This window comes from Macaca thibetana, chromosome 13 (genome assembly GCF_024542745.1).
Source record: "Macaca thibetana thibetana isolate TM-01 chromosome 13, ASM2454274v1, whole genome shotgun sequence".
Lineage (NCBI taxonomy): Eukaryota > Metazoa > Chordata > Mammalia > Primates > Cercopithecidae > Macaca > Macaca thibetana.
In genome coordinates, this window is record NC_065590.1 from 78110178 (window position 1) to 78123774 (window position 13597).

The 13597-nt window shown below is 36.6% G+C and overlaps 2 protein-coding genes across 6 annotated transcripts in view; both read right to left on the bottom strand.

The window, feature by feature from the left end:
* The window catches only part of LOC126933840 (protein FAM136A-like), an 879973-nt gene that overhangs the window by 764054 nt on the left and 102322 nt on the right, over positions 1–13597 (bottom strand). The window lies entirely within an intron of this gene.
* Positions 1–13597, bottom strand: part of CLIP4 (CAP-Gly domain containing linker protein family member 4) — a 95532-nt gene that overhangs the window by 54475 nt on the left and 27460 nt on the right. For all 5 annotated transcript variants that reach the window (XM_050753982.1, XM_050753986.1, XM_050753984.1 and 2 more), the window contains 4 exons: positions 6579–6718; positions 5576–5669; positions 4020–4181; positions 2163–2281 (listed from right to left, as the gene is read on the bottom strand). In XM_050753982.1, coding sequence (XP_050609939.1) covers positions 2163–2281; positions 4020–4181; positions 5576–5669; positions 6579–6718 — 515 coding nt within the window. The remainder of the gene's footprint in view (positions 1–2162; positions 2282–4019; positions 4182–5575; positions 5670–6578; positions 6719–13597) is intronic.

Genomic DNA, 13597 nt, shown 5'->3' on the forward strand with positions numbered 1-13597 from the left:
AAGCAACCAACAAATATAAAAAATGCTCAACATCACTAATCATCAGAGAAATGCTAATCAACACCACAATGAGAGACTATCTCATACCAGTCAGAATGGCCATCATTAAAAAGTCACAAAATAACATGTTGGTGAGGTTATGGAGAAAAGGAACATTTATACACTGTTAGTGGAAGTGTAAATTGGTTCAGCCCCTGTGGAAAGCAAACTGGAGATTTCTCAAAAAACTAAAAACAGAATTACCATTTGACCTAGATCCCACTACTGGGTACACACCCAAAGGAAAATAAATTATTTCAGCAAAAAGACACTGCACTCATAAGTTTTTCACAGCATGATTCATAACAGCAAAGACATGGAATCAACCTCGGTGCTCATCAATAGTGGACTGGATAAAGAAAATGTGGTACAAATACAGCATACTACATAGTCATTTAAAAAATGAAACCGTGCCCTTTGCAACAACAAGGATGCAACTGGAGGCCATTATCCTAAGAAAATTAATGCAGAAACAGAAAATCAAATAATGCGTGTTCTCACTTATTAGTGGGAGCTGAACACTGGATACACACAGACATAAAGATAGGAACAACAGACACTGGGACCCCTAAAGACGGGAGGGAGTGTGGGAGGGAAGGAGATGGGGAAGGGCTAGGGCAAGGGTTAAAAAACTACCAATTGGGTACTATGTTCACTGTTTGGGTAACGGCATCAACAGAAGCCCAAACCTCAGCACCAGGCAATATAACCTATTTCACAAACCTGTACATATACTCCCTGAATCTAATATTTAAAATAAAAATTAAAAATGAAGATGGTGGCTATCACACTATGGTCTGAGGGCTACTGCTGACCCACAAGTTTACCACTGTTTTTTAAGTATTTTCAAAATATGGCAACCTATTCATCTGTTTCTGGCCTAAATTGGTAATTTAGCTCAATAACATATCTCATGGCATCCTAACAAATTCAGAACATCGTCCCCACTAATGGGGCTTTGTCAACAGCTGTACCAACAAAAGCAAACGCATCCCCTTCACATTCCAGCTGGACTGAATGATCACCTCTAGGTTTCTTGCATGCTACTCTCTCCGCCTAAAATGCCTTCCTCACCTCCCTCCAGTACCTGGTTAATTCTTGCCTATGTAAGCACTTGATTTAGATGTCACCCCCTGTTGAAGCCTTGGTAAGATGACCCATGGCCCTCTGCCACCCCCGCCCCATCGTGTTGCACTGAATTCGCACACTACAGTAAAACTGATTGCTTCCTTGTCCCACCTCCCCTCTGCAATACATTCTTTTTGAGGGCAAGGGCTTTATCTACACTACTGTAGTATTCTCCCAGTGCCCAATAACCAATAGAGTCAGAAGGGAGGGAGGGAGGAAGGGAAGAAATTAAAAGTTGGGGGGTAATCAAGGCGGTTAAACAGAAAGAAAACTGGCAAAGAAGTAGGGAAAATGGGAAAAATAGGAAAGGGAAGGGAAGACAGGTGTTTTCAAATACTGCACTCTATCCGCCGTTCACACCCACCCCTTCAAGGGAAAGTATAACACGATTAAGAATACCTGCCACAGCGAGTTATTGTTATCAATATAAAGAAAGTGAAAACTGAGAGCCACTTTCTGGAGGAAAAAAAAAAAAAGGATCTGAAGACTATGAAATTCAATCCTGTGTAACTCTGTAAATTAGTGACACTTTACTATTAAAAAAATACACTTTTCCTTTAAATGTTTCATTTTCAAAGGCTTACTTCATCCTTAAATGGGTATTTAACTTTCTGAAATGAATTTTATTTCCAAAAAAATTTAGAATATGACTTAACAGAAAAATATAACTTTAATACATGTATTTGTACTTAACAGCTAACTTTCATAAATACATCAAACCCCTAAATGAAAGATACTTAAAGACTATGACACTTAAAGGAAGACTTTACTTTCCTGAATGGGACTTATCAATATAAAAGGAAAGTTATCTTCATGCCTTAAATTTATTTACAATAAAGATCATCATCACTCTTTACATGTGGAACAAAGATATAAATTACTTGCTCATGTAAGAGTTCTTCTATTAATAACATTCAGAGCCAACACTTTACCAGAAAGTAGGATAAGACTTCTTAATTCTTTTAATATTTTTCACTTTTAATTTAACCTCTTACCCTAAATGCAGGATTTGCTCCCTGCTCCAAGAGGCACTTCACAGCACCTGCACACAAGTTGTATGCTGCAATATGCAAAGCTGTTCCAAAATTAAAATCGCTGCAAGTGGCATCCACATCTGCAATTAAACATCACAAGTATATTAACTAAAATTTTAAACTTAGCTATTATAATTTAAAAGAAGACAGGGTTTTGGGAGGAGGGACTTTTATCATTTATAAGACTTAAATCAACCCACTGGAAGCATGATTTCACAATAGAACAAAATGTTTATATTACAATCTAGTTAAACAGTTGATTATTTTCTTAGTACAATAAAATTCATTATAAGATGGAGTGATATTATCCTGGATTTTCAAACTAAAACACATTTTAAAACAATTAATGGCAATAATTCATATTTGTAAAAGTAATAGCTTATCACAATCTCCCATTAAGTCTGTGGCATATTTGCCATGACAACTACAGTGAAGTAGAGTAGTAAAATTTAGGTCATGGGTCAGCAACCTATGACCCAAAGGCCAAATCCAGCCCATCTGTTTTTATAAAGTTTTATTAGAACACAGGCACATGCACTCATTTACATATCCTCTGTGGCTACTTCCACGCTACAACTATGGAACTGAGTAGTTTCATCAGAGACCATGTGGTCCAAAAAGTCTAAAATATTTGCTAGCTGGCCCTTTACAGAAACAAAACAGCCAATACCTGGTAGGTAAAACAAAGCAGAATTTTCAAAGCAGCTAAAGTCTAATTAAGCATAGAAATGCTTACCTATAAATTGATTCATAATACTCTACTGAGCAAATGAATTTGAATTTCATAATGAGAAAAGCAATCTTGCAACTCTAAGGACATTTTAATAACTTTTAATATAGCATCATATGTTATATTTAAATACAGGAAATCCTCCAGATTTGGGAATCCCATCTTGAATATTTTCCATAACAAGGGTTTAAATATAATACCTCTGGTTCTGCAAATCCTACCCTCAACTAAACGACACCACACCCACATATCCTTCCTACAACTGTAAATGACCCAGATATACTCAAGACACACTCTCTTGAATTATTAAAAACACAGAAGTGTCGACAGAGGCTTTCTTCCTAACATCATTCACAAAGTGAAAAGGTAGAATTTTAAAGAAAAAAATGGACAATTATGCAGATTGGAGGTTAGAAATGAACATTCTGGGAAATTCACTGAATCTCTAAAGCATGTTCCTACAATGGGGAAAATATTGTACACTTTCTTTAATTTAATGTTAATACTATTTGCTTGCTCTCGTATTTTTCTAAAAAATAAAGAAAAGAAAATTGGCCCCAAAGAGAACCAGAAAGAAGAATCAAAATACCAGGACTGTGACTTAGACATTCAGATCTTCAATTTCAGGATATCACCATCAAAACAGGGGGGAAAAAACGGAAATATTATCCCTTAAGTTGAATTATATAATTTCAGAACCAAATGCCATCTAAAATAAATAGTATTTATTATTCCAATGCCAATCTCTGAAGACCTTATTGTTCTATTTCTGGCTACCCAAGCAAGGCAAAAGAATCACAAAGCATGTAGAATCAATTATATAAAACATCCGTGTTATACTGGAGAACTTATAGAGATATGAAAACCCAGAGAACACTCTTTCATTTTGTATCTCTGTACTAAGCCTTTTGTAGAAAAGATAGTAATACTCAATAAAGAAATTTTAAACTATCTCAGAAATAAAATGGAGTAGAAAGGCATATGAAACAAGATGGATTAGAAGTTAAAAAAATCCTTGAATTATAATTTTTATGCCACCACTAAAGTGTTCAGTTAATAATATCTAAAAGTGATCTTATAATACTTGCCTTTTGGTTTCGATGTTTTCAAAATCACTCTTATAAGTTCTGGGACATCAAAATAAGCAGCATAATGCAAAGCATTCATGTTTGTCCAGCGACTCCGCAAACTAATGTCTGCTCCCAGGTCAATAAGCTGAGTTGCAAATTTTACAGCTGTTTCCACATCACCTAAAGAAGATTTTCCAAATTACTTTCCTTTAGTACAAATTTTAAGTTTCAATGGATGGCTACCAATTGCCTCATTTAAAAAGCCAAAGCAAACAGTGCACTGTATAAACACACCTCGAAAATTTCACTTGCAAGAATTTATCCTAAGAAAATAATTATACACAGGGATGCGATAAATGGGATACCATGGCTGTAAAGATGCTCATCTCTGCACTGTTATTAATTCTAAAAAATCCAAAAGTAATAAGAAATTGGTAGAGACACACATAGAATGCTATGAAGCCATCAACAACAACATAGCAGATCAGTGCTACTCCAAACATGTTTTGTGGACCACTGGCAGTCCCAAATTGCAATCTGTGTGTACTTTTTATAGCTTTTCCCTGTTTAATATGTCTTCTCATTATGTTAAATAAAATGTAGTCTTATGCCTTTTATTCTTTCTTCTTTTTTAAAGACAGGGTCTTGCTCTGTCACCCAGATTGGAGTGCAGTGATGCAATCACAGCCCACGCCAACCCTAAACTACTGGGCTTACACGAGCCTCCTGCCTCAGCCTCGCAAGTAGCTGAAACTCTAGGCAGGCACCACCACAGTTGGCTAATTATTTAATTTTTTGTAGAGACAAGGTCTCACTATGTTGCCCAGGCTGGTCTCAAACTCCTGGCCTCAAGCAATCCTCCTGCCGTGGCCTCCCAAAGTGTTGGGATTACAGGTGTAAATCATCATGCCTGGCCAGTTTCATGCCTTTTGAAAAATATTTGGGCTTATATTTTATGGTTTTATTTTATTTTGTATTATAAATTCATTTTTATTTTATTTCGTGAAAGTATCAGTCCATGATGGGTTGTGAGGGGAAAAAGGGAGTCCGTCACCACCAGAAGTTTCAGCACCACTGCATCAGACTATTGAAACAAGGAGAGACAATCACAGTATATAGTTAGGTAAGAGATGCAGGTTTATAAAATGACAAAGCACAAGAGAGTAACAATTTTGGAAAATATGCACATATGTTACATATGTAGGAACAGACCTTAGGTCTCCAGACTGGGGTCTTGAGATTAGGAATCAGTATGTAAAGACTGGCCTTGGACTGTCAAACCTTGTTACAAACCCTCAGAAAGATTTTAGGGTGTTAGCAGTTACTCTCATCTAATACACAATCAGGCATGAGGCCTGATCCAGAAAAGCTCGAGGTATCAGGAGGGTATAAAGACCTCCTTGAGAAAAGGGAATATGGTTTTTGGAAGGACCTAACTGAATCCTCAACTCTTCAGGCAATATTATCATCAGCAGCTGGGTGCCTTCCCATGGACAATATATGGGCATAAATATAGATTATCTAAGCACAAATGCAGATGATATAAGCAACTGATAGATTTACCACACACTTACCAATACCATGAGCTCCAGATTTGCAGGTATAATGTAAAAGAGTCATATCTGTCAGTCCATCTCTATCATTCACATTGCAACCTCTCTTAAGAATCTGAAGCAGTCAAGGAAAATATGGTTACAACCTAACTACTGAGGTACCTATTGCTTTCAAACCAATGCTGAGGAACCAAGTTAGTCTATCAAATCTGAATTACTTCTCAGTAAAGTGTATAGACAGTATCGGCATCTCTAAAGGGTAAATTTTTAATCTGCACTCAACAAGAAGAATGAAAACTGAACTTGTCAGCAGGCTGAAGGAAATTCTTGAAGATTATTCCAAGGGTAATCTGGCACTCCAAATATGTTCCTCTTAAAAATGAGCAAAATTTTATTTCTACGGGTGTAATGATATCCGTAGAAAGGATAGTAATACTCAATAAAGAAATTTTAAACTATCTCAGAAATAAAATGGAGTAGAAAGGCATATGAAACAAGATGGATTAGAAGTTAAAAAAATCCTTGAATTATAATTTTTATGCCACCACTAAAGTGTTCAGTTAATAATATCTAAAAAAAAAAGTATAAGCACTCTTCCTACAACACAGCAACATACTGGTCAAGGAACCCTCCCTCAAAAAATCTAATATTCTTAAAGACTACATTCAAGCCTGTATCTTTACCAAAACACCCAAAAGTGTAAACAGAACATGATGGTAATTAAATCCCTTCATGAAATGCATAAAAGTTTACAAAATTAATTTTTACAAAGAAGGAAATACGAAAAATGCCCCTCCCTGCACCCACCAAGAGTCTATAAATGTCAGAAGGACAGAGCATGAAGAAATAATCAGAAGAATATATAGTATTAACTCACTGCCCCATGAAAATCCTGGAAATACAAATAAATATCAGAACATTTAAAGGGTTTCTCCTTCATTATCATCTTCCTTTCAGATGGGGAAAAAATCTATACCATTAACAATCCTAACAATACAAAACTTAAACTGTAAGAATTCCTTACCTCATTTCCAATAATGTCAATGTTTTGTTGGACCTGAGGAACCCATTGTCTTAAAATGGCAAATAATTCTGAAACTGAAGTTTTGGGATCAAAAAGAATTTCCTGGCATGATGCATCATTAGGATCAAAGAAAGAAAATTCTGAAATTTAAAAAAAAGATGTGAATTAAATTTACTAAAAGTTTCAAATAAATATATTGAAAATAATAAACAATAAAACCAAGGTTCAAATGATACAAATATTTTAGATGCTAAAAAAAAGCAGAAGTATCTAAAGAAGGAAAATATTACGAACATTTGCTGAGCACTTACTAAACACTTTAAAAATCCTCACCAACACCTTACCTGGCAGGTATTATTCTCATTTTGCACATGAGGAAAGCAAAGCTCAGACTAAATAATACCAGCTCAACGTTGCACAGCTAGTAAGTGGCAAATCTGGGGTAGAAAACCAGGTCTGTCTCCAAAGTCTATCTTCTTTCCTCTATTATTCTACTTGCTGAGGTAACTTGCCATTAAGCTCAGATTGTAACAGCATGCATAAGTAGTGGGACTCATGGGGTTTGTTTTTGCTTTCTTCTTTGCATTTATATATTTTCCAAAATTATACTATGTACACATGGTTCTTACTTTTAGAGTGAGGATAACTAAAAGATGAAAGGCAACAAACTAAAGACACGTATAGAAGCAGAGCAGCAGTCCATCAGAAGAGAATCAGAAAGACTAAAACTGAAACAACATTCATAATCTTAGACAACAAAACGGTCCTGTTAGGCAAAAATCAAAATAGAAGCCAAGACAAACATTGGCCTCTGAGCCAATGTCCCACATCCAGCTCAGGAAAACCTATAAGGACCTATTCTCCAAAACACCTACTTAAACTGCACATGAAGCTTGGTCAGCAAGACTCAGCACGTTGTAGCAAATCAGCAACGACCAAACTAACCCACTCATTCTAACCAGTGAGAATTAAGCTATATGAATTTCCTCTTCTAGGCTTTATAAACCTTACTATGACCTTCATGAGACAAGCTTCTTACCTTGGTTTGGAAAGTCTCCCTGTTTGCAGTTTTTTTACTCACTTAATATTTATATTAAGAAAAGCACCCTGGATTTTCTTGACAGTTTTTGGTGTCCGAAGCAGGATCAGAAGAAGACCCCTGCAAAGCCCCAAAGCCAGTGAGTAACTAGGTGCTGGTACCCACGGCCGTGGCACTGGCTGCTCTCTCACCCGGCCATGGAGTTCTAGAGTAAGTCTCTTTTGAATCTGAGCTCTCCTCCTTCTGTGTAGAACTCTCCAATTATGCTGAGCAACCTTTGCTGAAACTTCTCAGGAAGTCACCCTATTCTGCTCAAAAGGGGGAAGGGTGAAACGCGTGATTCCTGTGTTCCAGAGCAGCTGCTGAAAAAAGAATCCTTAATAGTTAAGACTTTTCAGAGAATCTAATGCAAACATGGGGTCCAGAAACAACTGTGGATCAGAATCTTGTGCCTTTTTGGAAAAATGGGTGAACTTTACAAAGAATAATTTGCAATTTCAGTGACCACTTCGGAGAACGTTTAATTTTAGATAAGATAGTCAGTCTGCCTTTGGGAGTGCCCTTGAAGAAAGAGTATCCTGAGCCTTTCAGAGACAATGGAATGCATTCTTGGATTTGTATGCAGAAGCTTCTGGACACAAAATGACTCAAAAATAGCTTCTCTAAAAGCATCCTTACAGCATTCAAATTAAAAAAAAAAAAGCTTCACTAAAAAGCTGTAGCCATCTGAGCAGGTAACCTTGACTTGTTCCATCTCTCAGAGGTACAATTTGGATCTAGCTTCTTTCATAAACTAATAAGCTTTGTATTATTTTAACTGACACATGGCTAAAATTTGGAAATGAAAGCTATAAGATCTGTGTCTGTCTGTACACACATACAGACACAGAGATCTTATAGCTATGTATGTTCAATAGACATAAGTAAAAACAAGTATTTATATAAATTAAGTATTCCTGAAAACTCTCAGAAAAATAGGAACTAATTCAAATGCTTTTTAAGTTCATGTGACTCGGGTGATTTTCAATAAACAAAAACATTGTTGGTTTAGTTTAAAAAACCAATATGCCTTCAGAGTTGTCAGCATTAGACATAAGGCAAATGTACAACTTTGATTCTATGTAGGTTTACTAGTCGAATAAGCTCATGTTCAAGACTAGAGAATTACAAATAAGCTTCTGCTATCTCCATGTTACAAAATTTCTCGGCAAGAAAAACAAGATGACGCTTAGCGATTTAATGTCTCATGACATTTTCTTAAGTAATCCAAGCATAATTGTTCAAAACAAGTGAATTAAATCAATGTAAGTCCACATAAGATAAATACTGAAACATTAATTGCTGAACATAATGTTACCTACTTTTGGACAGAGAAACTAAAGATACCTGGGTGTGTTAGTAAACATGTCCTGTGCTACACTGAAAAATTTAAGGAAACATGTGCTTCCAGAAATTATGGTATATTCATAGATTTCTAAACCTACAGAATGCCAGCATGACAGTCAAGAAAAGATATGAGGTATGAAGATATGTTTTTTGAAAAAGAAAATAAAGGAAAAAAACAAAATGGCTAGAAGAAGTTGGAAAGAGGGAGAAGGAGAATCTTGTGCGATTAAGCTGGCTAAAATTGAATGAATCTATTATCATTCAAATCAAAATAAGGCATAACTAGCATTTGAGCTCCTGTTAAAAATGACTAAACTTCCTTGGAGTATGGGCCTGCTTTTGATGGGAGACTGTGAAAGGTTTTTCTTTAACTTTTGAATGGTCTGCCTAGAAAACAAAGATTCTGTGTTTTGTCAAGATAATTGCTTCATGTTGTCTTTAAGTTTCTCTCTCAAAAAGTCAAGGGGTTTTGGTATTTTTTTTTTTTTTTTTTTTAAACAACTACATGGCTTTCTGTATTTGCCTTTGAAATCTTTGTCACTTTGGTTAAATGGATAACTAAATACCTGTAATCTATTTAATCAAGTGTTTTGAATCTTTTGGGTTATTTTTTATAAACTTTCCAAAATTCAAATTCTGAATGAAGTCTTTTCTGACCTTAGACTAATTCTGGGATTTTTCAGAGGCCCCTAGAAAATCTTGTTCTATTTCCTTATTAAAACACACACACACACACACACACACACACACACACACACAGACATTAAAGTAATTAAGCATCTTTGCATGGGAAGCCTTGTCAAATAAATGTGAAACTAGGCTTGATATATTACATTGCATGAGAAGCATTGTCAAAGGTGATGCTTAACCTTCCTTATGTTATTTTTGTATGACTATATTATTAATGTAAGTGTTCTAGAAATTGTATGAAATTCCTAGAAATTGGATATGTTCTGGTGTAATTTTATCAGTCATAATTCCAGTTATTATCTTCAAATGTTATAAAACAAATAACAAATTTCCTTGTCAACTGCATTAAAATGAACTCTCATCAAATCTGTAACTATGGACATTTTAAATCTTTTGCCATCTACAGACAGTGATTTTTTACTCTGATATTTTCCTGAAAGCTTTTGTAAGCATCAGTGATACAAAATTGCAGGAAGATTTACAGAAAAAACTCTGACAAGTATAGGTTTCTGATAACTTTAAGATCACAGCATTGGACTGGGTAAGAATTTCCAGAACTGTAATAGAAAACCAAACCAATGGATTCATGAGGCTGCTAACCCAAAATCAAGCAGGACAAGAATTACAGGGAACTGAATGAACTGATGAGGGTGATAATTTTTATGTCTTTGAAATATTGCGGGTTCTTTAATGTTTGTTTTCTAGATTTAAAGAACGCCTTTTCTCTTTTCCCTTAAGACCTACAACTTACAGCAATTTGGTGAAGAATACCTTTTGTAAAAAAAAAAAAAAAAAAAAAAGAAAATGTAAACATATTCTTTTCTCCCTACCCCAACCCCTCCAAAATTCAGACACTCTTATTGAGTATTTTTTCATGGCAATATAAGCATTTACGTAAGTTCAATAAAAGTTTGTTTTCCCTCTAACAGGACACAATTGGGCAAGGCCTCTGCTTGGTTTCTTAGACTGAAAAGGCTTTTTAAAGTCTCATTTCAGATTCCTTATTACCAGTTTTAAAGAATTCGGATTGACTTTACAGAACCAATAAAGCCCCTAAGATATTACCAAACCTCTGACTGGAATGGCATACTTCAGAATGTGCACATATTCACTATTCTTGCTGCACTTATGTATATAAGCAGGCCAGCTTAATGAGACAAAACTTATTTGCAAACAAATTAGCCTGTGATTATCTTTGGTAGAAATGGGGAACTGTAGAGAGAAAAATTGTGTTTCCGCAGAAAACTCAGAGTACACCCATTATCAGATTCTAGTCCTGTTTATTGTCTTTGGGGCGTTGTCATCCACCTACAAACTGGACTGGATCCTCAATTCCTCCAGTTTCCTCCAATATCTGGTTACAACTCTCCAAACTAATATTTCCAATTAAAACTGTCCTTTTCCCCAACCCCTACTGGATGATTTGATGTAAACTTCAGACAAATCGCCACCATGGCTCACGTAAGGAACTTTTGTGCCTGCTTCTGTGGGGGTCGCCCAGAGAATTCACCAAAACATCTGATGACATCAACCAAGACATTCAAACTGCAAACCAGGGAAGTCTGTCAGCAGAAACTGCCATCCTCATTTCACACCTCAAGATGCTCCAAGAGCAAATCTGGAAATCTTCTTAACGTGCTGCCCTCCAGATGGCTCATTTAAATAACAATAAGTTAGATTTATTAAGTGTCTTGTAGATACTAGGGACTGTTCTATGAACTTTGTGTATATTAATTTATTTAATCCTCATAACTACCACATGAAGTAGGCACTATTGTTATTCCCATTTTAAAGAAGAAACAAAGGGAGAAAATAAACAATTTGCCCAAAATCACACAACTGGAAAGTGACTGAGTCAGGATTAATGCCAGAATGAGACCATAACCTCTAAGCTACAATGCAAAATATTAACATATCTAACTACATTTGAATTTTCAACTTCCATGCAGGAAAATAAAGTATTTCTTATCTTGTTGCAAGCTTTTGAGATTTAAAAAAAAAAGTTTTATGTTTCTATTTTTTGGGGGGATAGAGTCCACTCTTTTGCCCAGGCTGGAGTGCAGTGGCCGATCTCAGTGATCTCAGCTCACTGCAACCTCTGCCTCCCTGGTTCAAGTGATTCTCCTGCCTCAGCCTCCCAAGTAGCTGGGACCACAGGCGCCCGCCACCACACATGGCTAATTTTTATATTTTTAGTAGAGATGGGGTTTCACCATGTTAGGCTGGTCTTGAACTCCTAACCTCAGGTGATCCACCCGCCTCGGCCTCCCAAAGTGGGGGGATTACAGGTGTGAGCCACCATGCCCGGCCTAAAAAATAGCTTTAATCAAAAGAAAGTGGGGTGGGGGGAGAAAATGGAGGTGATGTCTGCTTTAAGTCAAGATGGAATAATGAAGGCCAAATTTGCCCTTCCAACTGAAACAACCAAAACACCAGAGGGAGGGAACAATGGTTTTCAAGACACTGGACATTAGACAGTGAAAGACAGTGGTCCCTGAGGAATGGAATACAAACGAGAAAAGTCCTACACATGCCCCAGCTAACTGCCTTGAGGGAGTCTCCAGGAGCACAGTTCAGGGGTGGGGCGGGGGGTACTAAGAAAAAGCCCAGCAAACTCCCTGAGTTGAGGAGACAGAGCTGACAGTCTGGGGAACTTGAGGTGGCCAGAGGTCACAGGGCAGAATACAGCAGAGACGGATGCACGCACTGCAAGAGAACCCGGGAGACCTGCAGAGGGTCCTCCTCAACTATTCATCATATGCTTGTGAGGAAATACTTGAGGTAAGGGAAAGAACCATCCATGACTACAGGGATTAGTACCTATTCTCACCAGGAAGACTGAAAAAGAATCCTCATAATTCACACAGCATTGAGTAGAACAGCAGTCCCCAACCTTTCTGGCACCAGGGGCCAGGGCAGGGGGACCAGTACCAGTCTGTCGCCAGGGGGTTGGAGACCCCTGGAGTAGAATTTTCAGCAGTAGGGAATAATTAGCTCCAGACCAAGAATGGCTCCAGACCCACCTAACAAATCAGAAAAGCAGGACCTCAAAGGGTCCAACTATTTCCAAGTAACTAAACTGTATCCCGGAACGAAGTGCAAGAATACTTACACGAGTACAAAAATATCCAGCATCCAACAAAGTAAAATTCACAATGTCTGGCATCCAATTAAAGATTATCAGGCATGCAAAGAAACAGGAAAACATGACCCATCATCAGGGGAATAATGAAACAGACCTAGAGTTGATACGGATATTATAATTCATAGAGAAGGACATTAAAACAGTCATTATAACTCTATTCCAAATGTCCAAAGGTGGAGAAGAGACCTGGGCATAAAAAAAAGCCAAAGTAAACTTTAGAGATGAAAACTTCATCTGAAATGAAAACTGCACTGGATAAAATCAGCAGCTAATTAGACACTGCAGAAGGAAAGATTAATGAACTTGAAGATACAGTAATAGAAACTAACCAAAATAAAGAGAAAACAAGTTTAAATATTAAAAAAATCAGTGAGTTGTGGGACTTCAAGCAGTCTATAACAAACATGCAATTACAGTATCTGAAAAGGGAGAGAAGCAGAAAAAAATTTTTTTTAATGATTTCCCAAACTTAATGGAAACTGAAACCCACAGATCCAAGCAGTTCAACCAACCCCAAGAACAAGAACACACAGAAAATAATATACCTAAGCACATAATAGTAAAATTGCTCAAAATAAAGAGAAACTCTTTAAAGCAGCCAAAAAAAAAGACATGTTACATCTAGAGAAACAAAAATGACAGCAGAAACAATGCAAATGGGAAGACAGCAGAGCAAGATTTTTCAAGTACTGAAAGAAAACTACCAACCTATAATTCTAAACCCAGCAAACATATTTTTCAAAAAAAGAAGGTAAATAA